Source organism: Chrysemys picta, chromosome 2 (genome assembly GCF_011386835.1).
Source record: "Chrysemys picta bellii isolate R12L10 chromosome 2, ASM1138683v2, whole genome shotgun sequence".
NCBI classification, from domain to species: domain Eukaryota; kingdom Metazoa; phylum Chordata; order Testudines; family Emydidae; genus Chrysemys; species Chrysemys picta.
In genome coordinates this window covers 218,044,522-218,070,190 of record NC_088792.1, presented here as the reverse complement: position 1 = coordinate 218,070,190, position 25,669 = coordinate 218,044,522, and the positions used below count along the sequence as shown (strand labels likewise).

The following is a 25,669-nucleotide window of genomic DNA, read 5'->3' as shown; positions in this document are numbered from 1 at the left end:
TTCAACAGAACACGCTCCTGATTGGATATATTACCATAGCACTTAACCTAGTCTATGTTTTGGCTCCTAATTTTCATTCAAGTATGAGGACAACGGGTAGCCATAATTTCAAGCTTACCAAGGCAAGACATCTGTGTTGGACACTCCCACATCCCCTTTATTTTCAATATCCAAACTATTTTGCAAGTATGTCTGTTTAATATAATGGGATGAACCTTTGGGACTAAGGGGTTAATATTTGAAGAATTTCATTTCCAGTACAAAAGAGACTCGTTCAGTGGAATAAAGGTTGCATACTAGGTAACATGACTCGTAACAGTTTTATGGAAAAATAAGTTTCAGAGCACTTTGGGATAGCTTTTCTTTTTTTACTTAAAGACTCTGAAAACTGGGATAAGACCATGTTTAATACAGTCTGCTGCAGAGGCCTGTGGTATGTGACTGTGGTAAACAGGTTAAAACTGCACAACTGGTCCTAGAGAACAATTCAGACAAATCCACTTGAACATAGGCTGCAGCTAATAGCTGGGGAAAGCACAGATCCATCATGGAATTACATTATAATTAGGGCTGTCAAACGATTAAAAAATAATTGCACCTCATACAAGTTCTGTAGTGCAATCTCTTATCGTGAAAATGCAACTTACAAATGTAGAAATTCTTCTTCTTTTTTATATAACTGCACTCAAAAACAAAACAATGTAAAACTTTAGCGCCAACAAGACAAAGCATGAAGGGGCACATGAACGGTTAGCATATCTGGCACGTAAATACACCTCTACCTCAATATAACGCTGTCCTTGGGAGCCAAAAAAATCTTACCGTGTTATAGGTGAAACCACGTTATATCGAACTTGCTTTGATCCGCCGGAATGCGCAGCCCCGCCCCCCTGGAGCACTGCTTTACCGCGTTATATCAGAATTTGTGTTATATCGGGTAGCGTTATATCCGGGTAGAGGTGTACCTTGCAATGCCGACTACAACAGTGCCATGTGAACACTCGTTCTCACTTTCAGGTGACATTGTAAATAAGAAGCGGGCAGCATTATCACCAATAAATGTAAGCAAACTTGTCTTAGCAATTGGCTGAACAAGAAGTAGGACTGAGTGGACTTGTATGAGGTGAATTGAAAAATACTATTCCTTTTGTTTATCTTTTTTTACACTGCAAATATTTGAAATAAAAATAATATAAAGTGAGCACTGTACACTTTGTATTCTGTGTTGTAACTAAAAATCAAATGTAAAAATGAAATGAAAATGTAGAAAAACACCCAAAATTAGTATTCTATTATTGTTTAACAGTGCTATTAAAATTGCAATTGTGTCTTTTAAAAATCTAGTTAATTTGTTTTGTGTTAATTGCATGCATTAACTGTGATGAACTGACAGCCCTAATTATTACGGATCAACCCATTTATTAGTTAATATATGGATTTTATTTTAACCAGTTTGTGCTTGATGGGAGCTGGGATTATTCCCCCCCAAAATGCTGTTGATTTGAACAGCATTAAATGACATATTGTTCCTATGAATGAGCATTAAAGAATAGGTAGTTTATCTGTAAGCTAGAGTTTGATAAGGGATGTGGCCAAGTGGCTAAATGAAGAGTGCCTGATACATATTCCCTGATTTGTCATTCACCTACCCCTGGTCAAGTCTCTTAAAATTCAATGATGGCTCATAAGAGTCTGAGCAGTGTTGCCAACTCATGATTTTACTGCAAGTACCCCAATATTTGCTGTTTTTCATAAAGCTTCAGTTATATCATTACACGAGTACCTAGGCTTAGGCTGAAGAAAAAAAAAAGTCTAGCTTTCATGGCTAGAAGCTTGAAAGGCTCAAAAGCTAGAAGGCGCATTTAAAAAGAACCCAACATTTAAATATAATATATGGAGATATACCTATCTCCCAGAACTGGAAGGGACCTTGAAAGATCGAGTCCAGCCCCCTGCCTTCACTAGCAGGACCAAGTACTGATTTTTGCCCCAGATTCCTAAGTGGTTCCCTCAAGGATTGGACTCAAAATCCTGGGTTTAGCAGGCCAATGCTCAAACCACTGAGCTATCCCTCCCCCACATTCTCATGATTTTTTGGGCCTGACTCATCACTTTTGAACATTTAGGATTGGCAGTAATATTATCCAAACTGAGGAGAGAAAGGAAGCACCATACTCACAGGAGCAGCACTGGCCAGAACAACGTGCTACCTTTTGGAAGAATTTTCCCCAATGCAGCTCTGAGGATGCTTTGGGGGCAGGGCCACAATGCAATCCTGACAAGCCCCTCTCTGGGGCTGGCTAGCACAGATGGCAGATCTAGTTTTTCTTCCTCCTTTCCCCTACAATACAGTATCGCTGACTCATGCAGAGGTGCACTAGGGAGCAGATTTTCTTGCCCTTCCCCAGCCCAGCAAAACTAAATGCCAAGCATTATCACATAAGCATGATCTGCTAAATTACATTATAAAATGCACAAGGTCCAGAATGCTTTACAATTGAGTGAAATACAGTCTTGCATTCAAAAGTTGGATGGAAACAGATATTTTTATTTTCCCTAGTAGTTTTATGCACGATTCTGCTAACCTAAATCAAAGTTTAAAAGGATACCTAAACTTTGCTGGGAGTTTTATTTAATCCACAAAATGTACCTTAAGAATAATTAAATAGCAAAACGTATTTATTTCCTTTGAACAAATCTCAGTTCAGCATTCACTGACTTCACTGGCTACTGTTAATGACATTATGTCTGACCTTTTCCATATTCCCATTGACTCTAGCACCATTAAAAGCTATACTTTGTCTCAGCAGATTTCATCATTCCGGAGAATGATTTTACTGAAAAGTTCCTACATAGTTCATCCCTGACCTACATTAGTGATAGCTAGCTGACTACGACTGAGGGGCAGGGGGACAACTTTGCTTAGCTGCCATTCAAGTTGCACCATCAACAATGCAATACCGTTGCAGGAATTGCTATCTCCAGACAATTTTTGTTAGACATGATTGGTGTAAATAACTCTCCAAAACGGATATTGCTAATTTTCAAATTTAGAGGGGGGGGGAGGGGGAGAGGAGGGAGGGGAAGAGTCTGATGGAGAGAAAATGAGGCTTCTCAGTTTAATTCAAAGCAGGTTATGCAATAAAGTGTTTCCATTTTAGCAGGTAACTATATGTTTCTAGAGGATAGGGAAGGCAGAATAAGGCTTTTTACATTTGGTGTCAATGCTGAGCTCGTTTCCAAGAGTAGGAAAATCCCAAATTGAACAAACTGAATCATCCTTCATTTAGGAAGCTAAAGGAAAAGCAATTTTCAGGCAGATACCAGGTGTCGATCAGGAGAATTATAGCTTAACACTTTGGGACCCCTTGGGAGAAGTGGCCTTATTACATATATTATTGGTACATCACGCCAAAATGGCTTTTAACATTAATATTAAACAGCCCATTGTCACAGATAGAATTTAAAGGGTTCAAGGCTTATAAAACTTTAGGACTACATTAAGTAAACCTGGGCTGGGAGCTGTACATATGAGTTCCAGCAGTACAGAGATACAGCAGCCTCAACCTTCCCCATCTATCTACAGTTACACATGATCCAGCTCACGCAGGAATGGTCCTTTTCAGATGGGAAGTTAAACAAAATAGAAACAGAACGATACACAAAAGTCAAAATATTAGCACAGATGCTCCTAATCTTGGGTGTTAAAGTGACCTCCATGGGTGTTTATCTGTCTGATAAGATGCCAGGGTAAATTAAAATCAATGATTTTTTTTTAAATCTGCTTTCTTCATTATTTAAATTGGATTTTATTTAAGCTAAATACAGGGTTTTTTTTTTTTTTAAATACACTATTTAAAATTAAATTTGAAATTGACAACCTATGTTGAGGCCAAAACTTATTACAATCTTAAAATTATTTAATTTAAACATTAAAATATCAAGCAGTACATGTTTGCTGCCAAATTTTAAAGACAGTCAAAACCATTGAACTGGTAGATGTCACCTGAGTTTGTTGAAGTGCTAAACAGAGACAGAATATTTTCTTCATTTCAGTTTATTCAACTAGTTCAGTTCAAAGACTAGTTTATTTCAAGTTAAGAAAGCAGATGGGAGTTAAAAAAGCAGGAAAGCTTGTTTTTCCTCTAGCAATCTATGAATAAAAGCTAGATATGAGAGGACGGGGGGGGGGAGGGGGGATAGCTCAGTGGGTTGAGCATTGGCCTGCTAAACCCAGGGTTATGAGTTCAATCTTTGAGGGGGCCATTTGGGGATTTAATTGGGGTTGGTCCTGCTTTGAGTAGGGGATTGGACTAGATGACCTCCTGAGGTCCCTTCCAACCCTGATATTCTATGAGCCTGGCCCAAGGCCAAGTGATATGAACAAGGATGGATCTATAAATTCTAAAATCTTGAAGGATATAATGACCAGAAACAATTAGTTCAATTTACTTACTACAGACAATACAGGTTATAAATCAGTTAGTTTTAAATGCAAAACATGTTTTGATAAACCTTTTTGTCTTACATATCCAGCATATTTAAAGCAGTTTTATTTAATAAAAAAATAAAATGCTGGTTTTGTGGATTTTTAATTGCATTTGAATTTCCATCCAAATAGAGCAGTGGTCCCCAAACTAGGGGGCACCTCCCCCCCCCGGGAGGGCATGGAGGAACGTTTGGGGATCACATCACAGGGCTTGGCCAGCCCCCATGGGAGAGAGGGAGGGAGTGCCACCCAGCCCTGCTCTGCCCCCAGCTCCACCCCCAGCCACAGCTCCATTCCGCCCCCTGCTCTGCCCCACCCCAGCTCCAGCTCCAACCCCAACCCCAGCCACAGCTCCACTCTGCCGCCAGCCCAGCTCTGCCCTCATTCCCTCTTTGTTCCCAGGTCAGCTCTGCCTCTAGCCCCAGCTCCTCCCGCAGCTCCAGTTCTGCCCCCCTGCTCCACCTTCAGCCCAAGCTCCTCTGCTGAGAAAGCCTTGTCTGTGCTGTAATGGAGAGGGAGTGTGGACAGATTCTATTACTGGTATGGGGGGTGGCGTGACAGGAAAAGTTTGGGCACCACTGAAATTAACACAAATAACAAGCAAAAAATTAATGTATATAATTGCTTAAATAAAAGTGTATAGATATCCCCCTGATTAACACAAACACCAGATTTAATGTAAGGACTATATTTAGTTGCAAATCAAGATGTGTTAATGATTACCAAGCAATGAAAATCAACCTTTCTTCAGGAAAATAACTAAAAAGTATAAATGTAAAACATGATTTAAATCAATGATTTAAATCATGTTTCATGGCTGCTGATTTAAATAATGGATTAAAATCAGTGATTTGAATAAATTTGATTTAAATCAATCCACCCTGACTTGCAGATTTTTATAAGAGGCACCAGTTAGAAAATACAGCATATTATAATAAACCTGTACATATTGACCTTGTACACGTGCTAGGGAAAGCCGCTAATCATGAGCTAAGAACTGGCTTGGGAACCTACTCTGAACAAGACTGGTGGTCTTCTGTCTGCCTGAGGAATGGTTTCCTTGGGCTGGAAATGGCAAATTCTCCCTGTGCCCTGGCCACTCCTGAAGAAGTTGTTCTGAAATTTGGGCATAAATTTCTCAGTTTATACAGTCTGTACCTATACAAATTAAATAGGTAAGTCAGACTTTCACTATGCACAATCACTTTGGGACCGCAGAGTCTATTTGAACAACACCTCTAATAAATTTGTTAGTCTCTAAGGTGCCACAAGTACTCCTGTTCTTTTTGCGGATACAGACTAACACGGCTGCTACTCTGAACCCTAAAAAGCATTTACTTCTAGCTTATATCGTAGGATTGTCTCACCTCAGGCTTCCCCTAACAGAGATGCTAGCTTTCCAGCTGTGAATAACCTGACTCTTCAATTTATCTGACTCATACACTGAGCCACCATCTAACTGCTCAGGTGCAAGCAAAGTCAGGTATTATGAAGCCCAACTACTTCAGAAGTGTCTCTTTCAATAGGAGTTTCTTTCTGAGGGACTGGAGCAGTAGGGTGCTAAAAATTACTAAATGTAGACAAACTGCTTGAGAACCTTTAGCTGAGTGACTGACAGGGATAGATATGTACTAAAGCATTTAATAACGGCAAGCTTTTAGCTTCCATTGAATTGCAAGAGACTAAACTGTTTAGGAGAGAGAACAGAAGAAGCACATTTTTTGCTACAAGCCAGAATTGCATGGCTCAGGGATTCATAACTGGATATGAAGACTTTCACCTCTGGATTACAAAACTGAATTACCCCAGTTCAAAAGTGACTGAAAGCTGTTAGGCTAAACAGACTATCAAATGTTTTACTTGCTAACTGAAGTCTCAGTTCAGTTCTCAGCAGATCCATGACATAAGCAATACATTTACTAAAAAAAATAATGACCCAGTATCTGTCTCTCTTAAATGCTGCCTCCCCCGAGCACACCCCATTCCCGCTCTTCCCCCTCCCTCCCGGAGCTTGAACACTGAAAATCAGCTGTTCGCTGCACTCAGGAAGCGCTGGGAGGGAAGGGGGAGGAGTTGGTAAGCCCTGGGCCACCGACACACGAGAGGTGCTGGGGGAGGGAGGCAGAGGGGGGGAGCGTGGCGCCAGTGGGTGCTCTGCACCCACTAAATTTTCCCTGTGGGTGCTCCAGCCCTGGAGTACCCACCCATAGAGTCCACGGCTATGACTGGGACAGCAGGTAAGAGCGGGTCGGCTCCCACAAACACAGCACACACTGCAGTCTCCTTACTAGGAAAAAGGCAGGGGCCGTATTCACAGAGCCAACCTAGGGGCACCAGTTGCCCCGGCATAGGGGCACCAGTGTAGGGGAACCAGTATTCACAGAGCTGAATGCGCCAGCATAGGGGCACCAGTTTAATAATACTGTGTAGGGCCCCATATATCCTACGGACGGCCCTGCTTAGGGGGTAGCTGATCTGAGAGGTGAGCTCCAGTCTCTAGTCCTGTCAATTCAGAACTTTTCACAAGAATTAAGTTTATTTAAAAGAAAGAGCTATTAAATATAGGGATTTGTCTGTCCTGAATAAAAACAGTTGGGATGTCTGAATAGGGCATGCTCTCTAGAAAGAATACAATATATGCCTGTAAAATTACAGCTTAAATGAACCAGGGCATGTGAGCGCTACCAAAAGGTTACTGGAAATATGAACTGAAAACAAATTTAAGTCAACAATGATATTTCAAGCATGAGGCCTTTGCCAGGAATGATTTGTTCTAACTATAACTTTTTGCTGAGGAAAGCCTCATGACCCTTGATATCTAAAATGCACCCTGAACACTAAGTTAACCTTTTCGCTTCACTGACAGTCCCTACGCTCCAGCTCTTTCATTAGCAGTTTGGGACTTTCTGGACCAGAGGTTAAACCAAAGCTGGATTTAGCAAGAACTCATTAGCAAGAAACCAGAAATGTTGGAGCTGCTTGTAGCTTTGGGAGTTGGGGCTCTCTTTCATTGGGGCTCAGGAAATCCTAACTGCTGTTACCAAGGGACTAGCCTATAAAATGCTCAGCGAAAGAGAGAAAATTTAACTTGGAGATGAGGAACAGATTCACTGCACAGGCAGAAAAATAGAACTCAAAGGCAAGGCAAGCCAAGGAAAAGAGAAGAAATTGCAAAAGAAAGAGTAGGCAAGCTATGCAAGTACCCTTTCCACGGTTAGCATCAGAGCACCTAGATCTTTGGCTCTAAGTGCTAGTGCGCTGATGTCTTGCCTCAGTAAACCAAACTGAGCACCAAAGAGCTAAGGAGGAAAGACACCCAATAAAGCAAGGGGCTCAATTTTCCCATTGCAGAATATGAATAATTCCATGGAAGTTATCTGTATCCAGATGTGGGAGAACAGGGCTGTAATAGTAAGATGAAACCCATAGACTCTTCTTGGTCACAGACTTCAGGTGAGGATGCACTGTATATGCTAAATGTTTTTGTGCAGCTATTAGTTTATGACATTCCTAGTGGGGAGGATGGAAGGAACCAGACAAAGGGCTCAGAACTATGGTCTGAGGTAAGCTGAATTTTGAGATGTGTTTTGTCAATAATGAAAGCTAAAGAAAAGGGAATCAACAAACATTTTTTAGCTGGGAAGTCGCTTAACAATTCAAGCCAACAAACAAACAGATGTGATAGGGATATGGGGAGAAGGGCTTCCCTTTACAAATAAATCACTGTTCTTGCATCCAGACATTTCCTTTGACCACTATATATGTGCAGTTTTTATGACTTTGCTCATATGTCTGGTCAAGTTTTTTTTAAATGTTTGCTCCTATCAGTATTGAAATACTGGTTTGTTCCCTAAGGAAACCTTCACGAATCCCTCCCACTTCCAATCAGTTTTAGCTGTGTGTGGCCATCAAGATCATAATTACAATTTTCAAGTTCTTGATAGTGTTTTTAAAACTACACAAGGTAAATTACTCTAGCCTTGCTTTTAATGACTCAATAATCTTATCTCAAGACAACTAAACCAACTACTACTGAAATTATCATCTGAGAATAGGTGCTAAATAAGGAAGTGTCAACAAAACCACAGTACCAGTGAGAGTACATTGATGCCAATACATTCTGGAACCAAAGTTATGGTCTACTGGAGACGGAGGGGTGGGGGTGTGTGCATGTACGTGGTGTCAGTCTTCAGAGTAGTGCACACAGGGATTTAGCTAACATGAATGGGAATAATTCCAACTAAATTCTCATGGAGTCATTACCCCTGAACATATCTAAGGAATTTAGTCAGTATCCTTTGTCAGCCCTCTTCTTCCTGCTCTATTAAATGTTTACAGTGCTATGTCTATAATACTAGTGAGATTCTTGCTTAAACTTCCAGATAAAATAATTCTGAAATATTGGTAGACTGAAAAGGACAAAAGATTATTGGGTTTTGTGCACTGAAGATTCTGCCTATAGCAACAGGACAAAAATGCTAAATAAAAAAGCAAATATGTTCCTTGTACCAGAATTAATATCAATGTATACAGTGTGCATGTGTGCAAACCCGTGAACATGTCTATATGGTCTTCAATTTAATATTCTGAGCTATTTAGGAACCTCTATATTTCATCATATTTATGCAATCTGATTTTCAAGAACATGTCAAGGTACAGGATTACAAAGACATTTCTGTATAATTGCAGCAGCAGAAAAAAAGCAGAGGCAGGAACAAGAATATATGAAAATACTTCAAAATGCTTATGACGTCCCCTTCTGTTTCAGATTAACGTCTCAACAAAATTAGAGCGCACAAAATTTACACAACTGCGCTAAAAAGCTATCAACCCCTTCAGTGCATTCACCAATAGCAAAAAAATACTGGTTTTTAGATGCAAAGTGGTTTTTTTTAATTGACATTTATTAAAAAGACTAAGTTGCAACAGTCTGTGCTGATCTACCTAGAGAACTTGACCCAATATAGTGCCAGTGATTCTTCAAATGAAATTAAGCCTGTTTGTTTTCATTAAGGAAATATACGAGAATAAAGACTATCTTGCACTTACATGTTCTTCTGAAGCATAAAGGACTTCCATTAGCCTTTGGACAAGGTCATTATTTTCTTGCCCATGTTCTTGGCAGAGAAGTTCAATCTCCCTTAATTTTCCAAAGTAGAAATCTCTTTCCTTCTCCACGCCTTCGAGTGCAAGTTTTAATGAATGTACCTGTAAATAAAACATACATATTCCAGTAACAGGAGCACAGCATATGCCATCTGTGAGACAGACTATGAGTGAGTTTTGCCTACAGTACAGGACAGTGCATAACAGGCATAATCTTAATATATATACTTTTTTACAAATCTTTAAACTTAAGGTGTATTTAATAGTTGTTAAAGGTGCCAGACTGTCTGAATAAGGATATCCTTGTTCACAAAGCAGTATAGGCAAAGCAGTGTAAACTTCCCCATAATACCCATTAATGCACCTCAACCCTGACCCTAGAGGGACCATTTTTACAGAATGTTTCAGTGCTGTGGTAATACATAGCAATAGCAAGCTACAATGACAGAGTGGCTCTGGATCTAGGACTAAAACGTGGCTCTGTTGAGGCTGCTATAAGTGCCAAGCTGTGCCATTTGCGATGGCAATTAACACAATATTCATAATGGCCGCATTTCTACTTTGGCTGAATTAATGTACATTTGTTGTAAGTATTGTTTATCCTAAAATTTATCTACCCCTTAAAAATATTTAGCTTTGTTTCCTGATAATTTTTTTTAGTTTTCTGTCAATCCTGCTTTGGCAGAATAATAATTAGATGACCTAATACATTTAAAAAAAAAATCTTTCAGTGCAAGTACTGTGCGTGGCTGCTTATACCTTCCTTCACTTGTTTAACTGGTCTGGTGCTGGGTTTCAGAATTCTCTTATGCTGGCATAAAATGTAGTGGTAGTTCTGAAATACTAGCTTTCAGGTGGTTGATCCTGGTACTTCTTGATGGGGTTCTCACAACAAATTTTTTGGTGGCCTCAGAGAGTGGCCATCAACTCTTGCTGGTGGTGGCCACTCTGACAATTTTTCCTAAAATACTTAATTAACTTTAGGAAAAACAAATAAATATGCACAAATACATGTCCAAATCATTGTAATTTATTTAGGTAGGGGTTTTTTTTTTTTTGTTGCAAACTCAATAATAAATACAATTGTCTCTATTCTTTACTGGACCTACACAGAATAGAAACACAAGGTGCTTTTCATGTTCTTTTCTTTTGCTGTTGTGGTGTTCCTTGTACCAGAATTAATCACAGTGTATACAGTGTGGCAAACCTGTGAACATGTCTATATGGTCTTCAATTTAATATTCTGAGATATTTAGGAACCTCTATGTTTCTTTTGCTTTTTTGGTTGCTTTTTTTATTAGACTTGCTAGCTAGTAAGTCTGCTGCTGTGAAAAGTGATATTTGTACGTTTTATATATATAAACAGACTTGCTAGCTAGCTGGGAGGCAGTGAAAAGTGGTATTAACAGACATACAAATATTACTTTCCACAGCAGATTTACTCATCCCTGGCAAGCTCGGGGACAAATTAAGTCCTGGATGGAGAGGTGTGTAGGGAGGCAGTGAGGGCCAGGGGTGATGGAGGGGTGGTGAGCCCAAGGCCAGCACCCACCACCATGCAGCTGGGGCCAGAGTCGCAGCTGGTACCTGAAGCCCCACAGCTGGAGCCTGCTGTCTGCCACCCCAGAGCTGAAGCAGGAAGCCCAAGCCCCAGCGTTCCCAGTAAGGTGACCAACTCAGACTGGCTGGCTGATCCTCTGGCATTTGTGGCTCCAGAGGGGGGCAGGGCTGAACCCCTGCTGGCAGCCTTGGGGGATGAGCCACTGCGCTGCCCCCTTCCCCCCACCCCCACAATCACCGCCCAGGAGGCTGTGCTGTGGCCACAAGAAAAATCCATGATGGCCGCATGAGACAAAAGTCGAAACTGCTCGAGTTTCAAAGTAACTCTCTTAATTGACACCTGTACATGAGAATCTAGTTCCAAGATACACTTTGCCAGCTTTCTTTCACCACTATACCTGTTGCACTCATTTGCTAAACACTCATTTATGGTTAATCCTGACTGTATTAAAATAACAGGTTTCACATAAACTAGAACAGAGTCCTCAATTCCTGTTTAATTTTTCCTGGCAACCTGAAATTGTCATGAAAACTTAGAAAGCTTGTTATTCATTAAATGAAGCTATAGTGGAAAAAACAAACTGTATGGACAGCCTCAGTAGTTGAGATCTTCTAATTTTGCCTATACACCTAAGGTAACAGGGCAATGGTTCGCCATCTTTTTTTGATCTGCAACTCATAAAAAGGTGGAAAAATTGTCCCGTGACCCACCATAGCCCCAATATTTTGCAGCCACAAAGGACTGTGGTATTCCAGGTATGGGATGATTTTCTTGCCATTTTGTTGGTTGTGAACCAAACAAATAATTGAGATGGCTGTTGCTGGTGAAGGACTTCTTGGGTGTGGCTAGGCTGTTACTATGGTGTGTGGGAGCTTCTCCCTGCCTCTTCCAGACACACAGCACTCAGACTGGGGCATCATGAAGCTGGCTCCACAGCCCTAGAAGCATTACTTCTCTGCCTTGGAGCTGAGCACTATGCAGGCAGGGTGCAGAATGTCCTATAAACTTAATAGTGAAGTGCCAGCCAAGCAGTCACTATAAAAAAAAAAAAGTCTTGTTAGCAGAAACAAGTGACCTCTTTAAAAATCTAAGTTTTAATGCAAACTTGCCAACTCCTCAATAACTATTGCTTGCTCCACTTAAATCATCCATATTGACCCTTTCAGTGTCAGTCATTTGTATACAGTCCTCAGGATTTTTACTGATAGACACTTGTTAAAAATGTGTCAGTGGTAGATATGACAGTGACTTAAGCCATAATAAATATGAAAATATAAGACTAAATGCAGACCAAGATTTCAAATGTGTTGAGCACCTGCCAGCTTTCACTGAAGAAAATAGGAACTGCTGGGAACTGGGCATTTTTGAAAGTCAGGGCACTATTGAAAGTCAGGGCACTTATTTAGGCTCCTAACCACAGACTTCGGTGCCCAACTTCAGGCACCTATATGGATATGGTGCATAATGTTTGAGCCCTGTTCTATATTTTTCATTTTTCCTACACACAGCAATCTAGTAGAGATGATTTAGTTTATAGTTTGGTTCATTATAGACTTTTAAAAAAATATTTACAGAGGATCCAATCAGGATCCAGGCCCTGTTGTGTTTAGCCCTGTTCAAACAGATACACAGTCTCTACTCTGAAGCACGAGGGCTGACAGCCTTTGTAATTCTGTCCTAGTTAGTATAATTTCGATTCGGGCCTGATTCTCATACCCACTAAAGGCCCTGTACACTAGTCTAGTAGTGTGAAGGGGCCCTCAAAACAGATGTAAATGGAATTTATGCCTAATTTAAGGCCTGTTTAAGGCCAAACAGGTGTAAAGAATCTTTAGTGGAAATGAAAATCAAGTTCTCTATTCTTAATATAAAAGTCTAATTTTTAAAAATCTTAGTTTAATCTTCAATAACCTCCTGTAACAAAAGTTCTATAGGTCACTGGTTCTCAACCTGGAGTACACATACCCCTGGGGGTACGCAGAGGTCTTCCCTGGGTACATCAACTCATCTAGATATTTGCCTAGTTTTACAACAGACTACATAAAAAGCACTAGCAAAGTCAGATCAAATTAAAATTTCATACAGAAAACTATTTGTTTACACTGCCTATATAGTATACACTGAAATGTAAGTACAATATTTATATTCCCATTGATTTATTTTATAATTATATGGTAAAAATGAGCAAGTAAGCCATTTTTCAGTAATTATTCTGTGACACTTTTGTATTTTTATGTCTGAATTTGTAAGCAAGTAGTTTTTAAGTGAGGTGAAACTTGGGGGTACACAAGACAAATCAGACTCCTGAAAGGGGCACAGTAGTCTGGAAAGGTTGAGAGCCACTGCTATAGGTCAGTCAATCACTATGTAAAGGTATATCCCTTTCTCAGTTGAAAAAGGTATTTTGCCTTTTTGTTGTCTTCCTTCCAGATAGCAAAGTATACTGACCACCACCAAACTCCCAATTCAACTACAGCTCCCTGGCACCCTACTATTAAACCTCTTTCCCTCGTGAAAATAAATTATTATTTTTTTATTATTCCTCCTATCACAAGTTTTAATCCTTAAGGACAGACTTAACTCACAAAATGTTACTGGATTCTTCATAACAGGGCAAAATAATTATCAAGATACCTTTTAAACTCTAAATATATAAAATCCATCAATTCTTCTTTCTTCCTAAATTCTCATGCAACATGTTAGAGGGACTAGAATTTTTCTTATAAACCATGCAGCTATGTATTCAAGTAAAACTGTAATATGCATATTCAAGCACAGCTAGCTTTAAGGCAGCCCTCACCCTGCAGTATGATTCACCCAAAATCATCCTTAGCATCTTTTTAAAATATGGGTACAACATTGGCCATCCTGCAGCCATCTGTTAGAGTAGCATTTTTTTAATGACATCACTTTTTCGTTCGTAGCTGAGCTATTCCATTTGTTAGATCCTTCACCACTGTGAAGTGAATATAATCCAGACTGAAATCGGAAGTTCATTTTTCAGTTGTTCAATGTTTTGCTCTGTCTCAGTACTTTTGCTATAAGTATAGAGTAATCTTCGGTTTCATGACTTTTCATATCTTTCCTAGTGCTTGTGATAACTAGGGCCCTACCAAATTCACGGCCACAAAAAACGCGTCACTGATCGTAAATCGGGTTTCTCCCTGTGAAATCTGGTCTTTTGTGTACTTTTACCCTATACTATACAGATTTCACAGGTGAGACCAGCATTTCTCAAATTGGGGATCCTGACCCAAAGGGAGTTGCAGGGAGGTCACAAGGTTATTTTAGGGGGATCGTGGTATTCCCATGCTTGCTCTTGCGCTGCCTTCGGAGCTGGGCGGCTGGAGAGCAGTGGCTGTTGGCCGGGCTCCCAGCTCTAAAGGTAGCGCCCCACCAGCAGCAGCGCAGCAGTAAGGGTGGAAATACCATACCATACCACCCTTGCTTCTGTGCTGCTGCCTTCAGAGCTGGGTGCTCAGAGAGTGGCAGCTGCTGACTGAGGGCCCAGCTCTGCAGGCAGCAGCACAGAAATAAGGGTGGCAATACCGTACCAGGCCACCTTACTTTTGCGCTGCTGCTGGTGGGGTGCTACCTTTAGAGCTGGGAGCCCGGCCAACAGCCACTGCTCTCCAGCCTTACTTCTGCGCTGCTGCCGGCGGCGGCTCTGGCTTCAGAGAGGGGCTCTTGGACAGCAGCTGCTGCTCTCCAGCTGCCCAGCTCTGAAGGCAGAGTCAACACCAGCAGCAGCACAGAAGTAAGGGTAGCAGTACTTTAATCCCCCTACAAAACCTTGCAGACCCCCGCCCCCGACAACTCCTTTTCGATTCAGGACCCCTATAATTACAGCATCTTGACATTTCAGATTTAATTAACGGAACTAATGAAATTTATGATGTTTAAAATCCTATGCCCGTGAAATTGACCAAAATGGACCATGAATTTGGTAGGGCCCTACTGATAACTAATTCTGTGGTTGAAGCAAAGTTACCTGTTCACTGAGTTGTATGACTTGTGTTTCCAAATCTTTATCTGATTTGGATGCTGAGCTGCTCGGTGTGGCTTTTTTTGCTGACGATGGACGAGAAGGTGTGGACCCTGGTTTAGAAACTGGACTGGATTTAGCAGCACCTGAAAGCACAAGAATAAAATTGTTTTGAGAACACTCTTTTAAAAATCAGATTTAAGTATTTATGTCCAGTGTAAGTATTATACTCCCAATAATTTTGAAATTTTACCCCTTCCAGATACAGAAAAAAGCTATTTAATTTGTATATGACCATTAGTGCTGTTACTTCCCGGTTGTAAGTAGAAAGATGCTCACTTAGGTGCAAAATATTGAAAAGGAAAGTAAATACCATAATAAGAATGTTACTTGGAGTTTAAAAGGACAAAATAGCTCACCGATGCTCAAAGAAAGGTGAATAAATAACAATTTTTTTTTAATTACTACTACTTTACAGTTTTAAAGATGACACTGGCAACAACTAGGTCATTTAGCTTAATTGTTAATATTTCTTAATTTTAAAAATGTACTGGAGAAGGCAAGTTAATTTAATTTGTGGTGATTTTATTTGTAAGTCTATCTGCTTCTATGCTTTAAAATGGAGAAGAAACTAATACCATTACTTGTACAATCACACTGAAATTCAGCAGATGCAAACAGAATTAAATCCATCAGTGAGCACTTGGTTGCTGCAGTGGCCAAAAGATCATGTTTCTGATCAGCTTAGGAGGTTTTTGGTACATCATGTGAAAAGCAAAGCTGATAATGTAGCCAAATGTACAGCAACACTTTTGCCCACAGAAAACAGCACTCATACCAAGCACAGATAGGTACTCTACTTTCACAAGCATCAAGCACACACAAACGCTTAAGTACAGACACAAGAAAATGTTGTGCTAATGCTATCTTTATATGCACCTAGGGCTGACAACTGATATGGTGCCCTTCCCTTCTCCCCTCTCTTCTTTAGGGTTTGAGTGATTACTAAAGTCCCACCTGGGCTCTCAGTTTACCATCTGTGGAAGGAGATGCCCAAGTTTCATGTACTGTAATGAGCAGCACCAACTCCCAAAGCACAGGACGTTCCACTCCAATTATTTTTCAGAAGAGACCACCCACTTAATGGTATCTACCTATCCTGCCATCCTAAACGGTCACTTATACCACATACTCCTAATTCCTGCCCCCCTCTCTTTACATGCACAATAAATTGTGATGTGATTACATCAATGTGGCCTAAGGTTACCAGTTTTTAAAACAAAAATGACTGAGCAGAATTAAAAAGCATAGAAATGAACTCCCTAGACCTCTCTGCCAACCTGAATTATATTTAAGGCTTGAGGAGGAAAAGTTAGGCTTGTTAGGTTGCCTATTTTCCTTCAAGGAACGGAGTAAAGAGTAAAAACCTAAGAAACTCAAATAATCCACAAATAAACTTTGATAGCAAGACTCCCCGCTCCCATCACACACACTCCCCTTCCCCCCACAAGATGTCCTCAGGCTTCTCAGTCAAGAAGCTCAAAAGCTGATTGGGAGGAATTGCAATGATTGGTGATTCAGTCCAGCTTGTTAGGTTCTTGTGATTTAGTCATAGACTGCACTGGCTATTGTACCAAGAGTTATCTTTTCTCATCACTTTATATTCTCTAGTGACAGCCCTGAGAGTATAAACAATTATACAGTTCATCTGCTTTTAGTGGACACCATTTTGGCTAAAATTCCACCATACTTTTTCATATTTGTTACAAATAAAATTATTGATATATGCCAACAGAAAGTTAAAACTCCAATCTGGCCAAAATATAGCATCTTCCATCCTGAAGTCCTTACAAGTTACATACATGGACCACATCACCCCTGGATAACAGAGTTTAGGTACAGTATACAGAGTTGGTAAAGATGAACTTTACACTGTTCGCATGTCTAAAATTACTTATACTTTTGAAAGAGCACTTAGTATCTTGAGCAATAAAATTTGGTTCATGAGGCTAACATGAATCAATACACACTAACGGTGCCCTACTGCTCATACACAAACAAAGCAGAAAGTCTTTTTGGTAAAGTACTCTGACAATAGAGTAAGATCTTTAGTTGCCATTTTTTCCTTTTTCAGACACCAGCAGATCTTTGTGTATAATCTTCACTAACATTTTCCCCAAGGGCCAGATCAATACTTTAAAATACAAGTGAAATCACAACTCATTAAAACAAATCTTTTGTTAGGATCCCAGGATCCTACTCTGACATTTAAGTGATCCCTGCATCCCATATGACAATAAGTTTCATTTTTCATACAATACCATTTTATATATATATATATATACACACACACACACACACACACACACACACACACACACACCCCCGCCCACCACCATATATTTTACATAGATAGAATAGGAATGCTTTCATCAGAGTTTCTAAATCTTACTCTTCATAAGAACCAGATAAATAATCCCCTCAGATACATGGTAAGTTTTTTAAAGTGGGAACAAGGGTGCATATTTTAAAAGCTAGGGCAAGGGCAGCCTGTTTCTTTTCCTTCCTGGCTTGTTTCCACTTAAGAGTTCAGCAAAAACTTCTTGAAGATCAAGGTGTTAAAACATAAGGAATGGCCACTTAAAGGAAACAAGCCGTGCAATTCTATCACTTGGGAGACATTCCAAACTAGAGGGTAAAATACCACTGTGAGCAGACTTGAACTAGGTGCAATCTCATTCTTCCTGTCATGCAGTTCTGAGTGGGGTTGCAGGCAACATAGCCAGATGGGACCAGCCACAGTACATACAACTGGCTCAGACTGACCAGACAACTGTAAAGCTGCTAGTAAAGGCAGCCTTCATGGAACCTGGAGCTCTACCTCTGTGTCGGTCTTCAAATGCACGTACCGAGCATATTTCTTAAGGAAAGGATTAGGCAAGGGGAAAAAAATCCTCTTCATTTTCCCTGGAAAGATATTAGACTCTTTGCAGGGAAGTTAACCCCCTTATTAACAAACACGGCTTCATCAAACTTGATACAATGACTGATAAAACTTAAAAACATAAAGAGAAAAAGTAACAGAAAAGAAAGATGAAGTTTCTAAGTTGCGAAAACAAGGTTAAAGTGAACAAAGGTTTTGAAAAGATTTGATTAGCTTGGAAAGAAGGAGTTCCAGAAACTAGTCACTTTTTCACTTCTATAGTACGGTACAATGTACAGAATAATTAATATGCAGCGCTAGTATAGAAATTAAGGTAGATACATGGTCTGATGTATAGGAAGCAGTAAGTTCATGTCTGTTTAACCCAAGAGGGCATTTCTGAATTGCATTTACAGCTGAACAGGAGACAGCAGAAGTGAAAAGACAGTGCAATATGGACACACTTTGTCCAGTAATGTCTCGGGTTACAACATTCTAGACCAGAACACAATGAACGGAAGAAGCCACCCATTGAAAAAACAACACGCACGCATGCACACACACGTCCACACACAATTAGATAGTTGTTACCAGAAAATAATTAAATATGGCTTTTTATGCATATCAAGACCAAGGATCAAGGCTTATCATCTCCAACTGCAACCTACATTGGCAAAAACTAATACCATTAGAATACCAACTTAAAAAATGGTGGTGTAACTTTAGGAATTAGTAATAAGGTCTGGCTAGGGACATATCAAATTCATGGTCCATTTTGGTCAATTTCACAGTCATAGGATTTTAAAAACCATAAATGTCATGATTTCAGCTATTTAAATCTGAAATGTCACGGTGTTGTAATTGTAGGGGTCCTGGCTAAAAAAGAGTGTGTGTGTGTGGGATTTCCGCAAGGTTATTATAGGGGTGGTTGCGGCACTGCTACTCTTACTTCTGCGCTGCTGCTTCTGGCGGCGGTGCTGCCTTCAGAGCGGCGGCTGCTGGCCAGAAGCCCAGCTCTGAAGGCAGAGCCGCCGCCAGCAACAGCGCAGAAGTAAGGGTGGCATGGTATGGTATTGCCACCCTTACCTCTGTGCTGCTGCCTGCAGAGCTGGGCCCTCGGTCAGCAGTTGCCGCTCTCCAGCCACCCAGCTCTGAAGGCAGTACAGAAGTAAGCGTGGGAATACCACGACCCCCTAAAATAACCTTGTGATCGCTCTGCAACTCCCTTTTGGGTCAGGACTCCCAATTTGGGAAACACTGGTCTTCCCTGTGAAATCTGTATAGTAGGGTAAAGGCCCACAAAAGACCAGATTTAACTGGAGGCGGGGGACCAGATTTCATAGTCCATGATGCATTTTTCATGGCCGTGAATTTGGTAGGTCCCTAGGTATGGGATGTGAAACATGTAAATCACTGGACAGAGAATATGTTGATATGACCAGAAATTAACATTTGATGTTATATAGCCTGAGTCCACCTCATAAAACTTCTAATCATAAGATCGCACGTACTGAATAGGCACAGTCATCTACCTACTCTCTCACCTCTAGATGTTCTCTTTCAAATGCTATTTGAGGCACCATAGTGGGGTGTTCTGGGAAAGCTCAGACTGTCTCCTGCCTGTGGTTAAAGATAATTTGATAACACTGCTCATATAGCATCTTTCACAAGCACAAGAGTTATTAAAGGACTATGTTTTAAAATATTAAGTCTATGGCTTTTTTAATTCCTTATCCTGAGTGACACTAAGCACTTCAAACCCCACTAAAGTCAGCTAGAGTTAGGCATTCTCCTTACTGCTCAGGATCAGGCCCTAAATGAACAGGATGTTCGGATATCCATAATCAGTAATGTAGTTTAAAAAAAGCTAAATAATTTGAGTGCTCCAGATGGCATGAGCTAGAGACAGCTGAAAATGAAATTTGAATAGAATTTGCTGGACGTCCTCTGCTAACTGAAAATCTTTTGCATTAAAGTAAGTTTTACCTCCATGTTTACTCTTTTTGTTTGGCCTCAGGGAAAGCCCTTGGGGGGGGGGGGGGGAATGAATTTCCAACAGAACCTTAATTTTATAAAAAGTGTAACCGCTCCAATCCAGAACTACGATTAAATACAATATTTCAGCCTAGACCATTTTTAATCAGTTAAGTACCTGTAAATTGGAGTCACAATGGGAAACCTTGATAGACTTAATAGCTGCACAACTGAACACTAGGAGTGCAAATACTGCACTTATTTACACCATTCTAAATCTGGAATAGCGCCATTAATTCTCTGCGGAGAGGTGACATATTTTCCATTCACAAATAGCCAACATGTTCTTCCAGTCTAGATGATTTTAGCATGAGGATTCCAAGCCAGAATTCCATGGTACTGAACAGTCTCTCGTTCTAAGATCCTCCATCTTGAGTTGCCCTCAACACTCTCCCCATCTCCCTTCATTCTCCCAGCAGACTGGCAAAGTCCTTACATTTAAAGATGCAGTACACAGAAAATAGGATAATATCTCCTCAGAGCTGAATAGCAGCAGACTTCCTTCTTATTTCTTTAATGAGAAAAAGAGTATTTTACTTTCATTATTGATTTTTGTCTGTGCACTTACTCCAGCCAACGTGATTGAATTATTATTTATTTGTATATTATGGAATCCAACGGCACCAATTAGATATCAGGCTCACACTGTACTACATATTCTCTGGACAGATATGCAGCAAAGAGGACAGTCCCTGTCCCAAACAGCTTAACAAGATACATGCTCTGTGTATGTCTTTGTTCATTAATGTAGTTTTTATTGCCTCTGATCTCCAGCCTGCTCTGTGTCAGCATGTTGTCCATTTTAACTATACAGTTATTCTTTTGGGTAGCAGGGATATCTTGTTACCTGCAAAAGTACCAGGCACTTAGATATTGCTATTTATTTCCATAGCACTAGCAACTATACATTCCCATCTAGGCAGAAGTCTATGACAGTTTCAACTGTATTTTCAAAAGAAAGATTTATGAAAACAATTAAATGGCTCCCCTACATATCACGTCATGTAAGCAATTCCTTTCAATCATCACTGGCATATGAGGCATTTAATTATCAACAGCTGGGATGCTATCAGGCAGCTTCAACTCCCAGTCATAACTTTAGATGCCCAAATCTGACATAGTATGTTATGATTTTATGTTAGCTCACAGCTCAGTTTTAAATGCACCATGTCACTGAGCTTGTTAGCAGCATCACAGCTGCCTGAATTAACACTCAGTTCATTTTAGTTTGTACCTGGCCATACAACAACCACCGGTGTAAGATCATTTAATATGCTGTTTATAAAGACAGCAATTATTTTTATCTTGACAATGTAATATAAATTGGATAGAGCAGCTATTAAAAACATTACAGTTCTCAAGCAGTGTATTAATGATGGCCTAAAAACATAATTACTATCAGTCTCATTATGCCGAAGAATTTCCCACTACAGCTTCTATTTTCTTTCCTTTTTGCTAAAGAGGAGTTTTTATGCGCAGATTTAAAATGTTTAAATTTTGTATAAACTGCTACAATCCCAAACCTTTCATTGCTGATTACAAAAATGTGGGATCAGAATGCCAGGTCACTTAATACTCTGAGTAGATGTATTCAAATTAATGAGTCCAGGATTCTGTCTAAATATGACTCTGGGATTTAATTGTAGTCCTACAGACAAAACACCCCAACTATTGACTGCCTCAAGGGCAAATTATCTGAAGCTATGTCAGTAATTACTAACTTGTTTAATATTTGTGGAAAATGGCATGAAGTTCTGCTCATGTGACAACTGCATGAATGCAGTGAGAAGGGACACGCCAAAACATTGTACTCTGCTTCATCATTCATGGTCATTGCTTGAGTGGAATTTGGGACTCACTCACATTAACTGCAGTATTTCTTCTGTCAAATTCATAAAAAAGGGCTAAAATAAGAAATTACACTGGTGACATGCTCCTGAGAAGAAACAATCTTTCAGGAAGATTAAACTTTAGAAAAGGTCATTTGAATTAACAGATTCCCTACGAAAGAAATCATTACTGAGAGAATCCCTCTTTCCCACACATTTGTTTTAAAGACAAGGGAATTAGTGCTTATGCGTGCTTCCCCTCACAGCTCGGTGAACATGCAGGAGCCTGCTCAATTGTGTGGCGGGTTTGCGGTGGGTGAGGGGGCGGGCGACTGAATGGGATCAGAGACTTAACTCATTTCATTTGTGACCCAAGACAAAAATCTAATCCTCTGTCTTCAAAAGAACTGTAACCCTACTGCATTGTTTAGGGCCCCTTTTCCACCCACTGACATCTTCAGATCAAACTTCTTAGCTATTGCTAAAAACTTAAATTTTGTTTCTTAAATCTGCCCCACACCTAAAGGAAATGAGCTTGCGTAACTCAAGGTCCGCCTACACTGCCTCACAGTTTGGCCTAAAGCGGTATAAATAGCAGTGTGCATCGAAGTGTTGTGCTGTATCTCTCCCATGTGGGTGCGGTGGGCAAGAATTATTCACTTCCACAATGTCCACATGGGAAAGTTACAGAGCAGGATTTTAATGCGCACTGCTATTCTCAGATCTGGAAACCTTTATATCAAGTTGGCCAAAGTGCAGCCTTTGCGCTACACATAGTCCACTGGAGGTCTCTGATCAAATTGGAGCACTAGCTACATGGATTGATAGTCTGATTTCCACCTTAGCATTAAAAAAGGGTGGCTGCAATTTGCTTAATATTGGACAAATTAGGTATGCTCCTAGGCTCGCAGCAAGCTGCCAAAGCAGCTTTAGCTGGGCGAAGTGTGACCACTCTGCTTAAAAGTGTATCATAAACAAGGCTCAGCATTTGGCTCTTGAATGTTGGCCATGTCTCTGAATAACTCACTTCTGTTCTATATTATAGAATACTATGTAAGAGGCCTAGAGCTATATACAATTAACCACTTCAGCATGTGTATAATTAGAACCTAACATAATAAACATTAAGCCCCATATATTTTTTGCAATGCAGTTTCAACTCCTTTCATTAGATATTAATCAAAGAGCACATATGCTCTGCTTGCCACTTCAGGCAGTTTTTGTTGTTGTTGTTGAAGCAGTTGAATTCATCAGGAATGTAAATTACAAGGCATCATGGAGGGATTTGTTGGAAAAAAATATTGTTTCCAGTAAAACCTTTAACTGATCATTCAAAGTAGAAGGCATGAATGGAAGCAGCTGGTCTAAAACAAATGTTACAGTTCAAAGTAGTAAATCTTAACAAGATACCGGTAAGTAATATGCTGAACTATCATGGCTGTACACTCCAGTAACTTAGCAGAGATTAAGGATCTTTTCTCCTCTGGATCATGTGAAAGATCAGTAATGGGATATAGATGTGGTTCTCAAACTTTCATATTTTTCAGAACTTAAGACAGGGAGGGTTTAGAGAACTTTTTCTTCCAACCCACACCTTCAGCCACACCTTCCATTCCATGTGGTGGCTGGATCACTCAGTTACATTCAATAGTAGGACACTGTTATAGAGACAAGTTGAAATAAACTTGCTTTAATGCAATAGATTCAGCTGCTTGACACTAGCTGTGCTATTTATTTCCTCTCCATGGGTGTAGGACTTTACATTAGTAACAAATCTCTTCACCTTGCCTTCAGCACTCACTGCCCTTGGCCTCTTTGCAGTTTGAGTCTGCCCTCTGAATTTAATAAACCCACACCGACTGTATTTGCCATAAAGCTGACAAAGAAAGTCTTTGTAAGCAGACTCCAGCAACCTAACAGGACTACATGCTGGAATCTCTACTTGTGATCTAGTATATGCAAAGTTAAAGATTTCTGGGATGGGGTGTGACTGATGGAGTTCAATTATACTTACTTCCCCTTGTGATGGAAGAGGCTCTGTAGACCACAATTTGAAAATGATTGGGAAAGCCATTTAGGAAGATATTACCACTAGAGCTATCTGGAAAATGGATTATTGCCTTGTGGAAAATTTTGACTTTTGATCCTAAAACCAAAAATTCAATTATAAACCATACGCTTTTGTGGTTTAGACTTTTCAAGGAAAACTTGACATTTTTGAATGTCATAAAAAATTGTTTAATTGAAAATCCATTTTCCACCAGAAAACAGTTTTGATGGATAATTTTCACCTGGCCTTAATTACCACCTAATAGCTTAGGTAAAATGGGTTCAACCACTTTGTAGCAGCAGAAGGAGCCATTTTAAATTATGTCTTGTAAAACGATATCTGTGGGATTTTGTTTTTGTTTATATATTCAGAATTTAGCAATGTGCATCACTAAAGGGAGGTCTGAAAAAAAAAAACTGCCCCAAGGGAAAGATAGTTTATTAACAAATTTTCTCAATTAGAACTACATTGACATACTGGAGATTAGAAAAGAGTAAGAGACCCAAGGAAGACTAATGTTAAATGCACAGTTTATAATTTATAGCATCTTGATAGTGCCATATTTTTCTAGGTTTTCAGCCCAGTTTCTAGAACAGTAGTCCATGTCACCTTGGAGCAAGCTTGCTGGCTCTCTAGTAGAGAGGCCATTACTTTTAATATGCATGGAAACTGAACTACCTACTTACTCTTACAGCTGGTTCCTACGTATCAAGGTGGAACAGGAAAGCCTGCACTGTCAGTGCTGTACCGATTCTGTGAAAGGATCACTTCAGTCTCCAATGGTATTTCAACTCCTTCCCTGAACGCCAAACACCAAGTTTTTAAAGTAAAAAAAACAAACACACACTTTTGAATATGCCCTCTCAGCATATGCATCTCCTGTACAGACTATGCCCCCAAAGCATTCTACATCTTCTGCAACAATACAACATGAGAAAGGGTGAAAGTACTACATATCGAAATGAAAACAGATGTGATTGGATAGTTGTGTCTGACCTACAGGAAGGGTGGCAACAGGGTTTGGTGGGGAAGGAAAGAGGAGAGAGAAAAGATAGCAGAAATTAATTCTTTGAGTAATTCCTGCTAACTCAAATCCCCATGCTTGCCAGCGTGTCACTAACACCTACATTTAAATTTTATTACACTAAGAATAAAAAAAGAAAAATATATTTTAATCCAAAAATTAATTTAGAGCACACCTCGCATTGTATGATGCCATAACCTATGCAAACAGATCTCACATATTTCTCTTTCCATGAAGCACTACAAAGAATACCAGTTCTCCTTGCACAAGAGGCCTCAGATGGCTGTTTCATTCTCTGTAAACGTTCGTGGACAAACAGTTAATTCTGCCCTGGTTATTTTCCCTGTCATAGATGTGCTTATTTTTAGCCATCATGTGATTCTCCAGTATTTTCCAGGCACTGCTTTAGCCATCTGATTCTCACAGGATACTTCAAAGCGAAAGGCAAAACATCCTTCAGACTGAAGAATCTTCTGGAATTTTAACCTAATAAAATTGTTTACATAATAAGTTGTCTTTTGTCCACAAATTTTTGACGCTCCCCACCCCAAAAATACAGTGGCCTATTGAGGTGTGATTTACATTTGGGAATGCTTGCATAAGCTTTCTGAGCTGAAATCCCAACAATCTGATCAGACTATTTTATACAGGCAGAATTAAAAGTGGCA

The 25,669-nt window shown here is 39.9% G+C and overlaps 1 protein-coding gene across 9 annotated transcripts in view; it reads right to left on the bottom strand.

Annotated features, from left to right (window-relative positions):
• The window catches only part of MAPRE2 (microtubule associated protein RP/EB family member 2), a 157,157-nt gene that overhangs the window by 3,264 nt on the left and 128,224 nt on the right, over window positions 1-25,669 (bottom strand). For all 9 annotated transcript variants that reach the window (XM_005279948.4, XM_065582101.1, XM_065582096.1 and 6 more), the window contains 2 exons: window positions 15,148-15,287; window positions 9,539-9,697 (listed from right to left, as the gene is read on the bottom strand). In XM_005279948.4, the coding sequence (XP_005280005.1) occupies window positions 9,539-9,697; window positions 15,148-15,287 (299 nt within the window). The remainder of the gene's footprint in view (window positions 1-9,538; window positions 9,698-15,147; window positions 15,288-25,669) is intronic.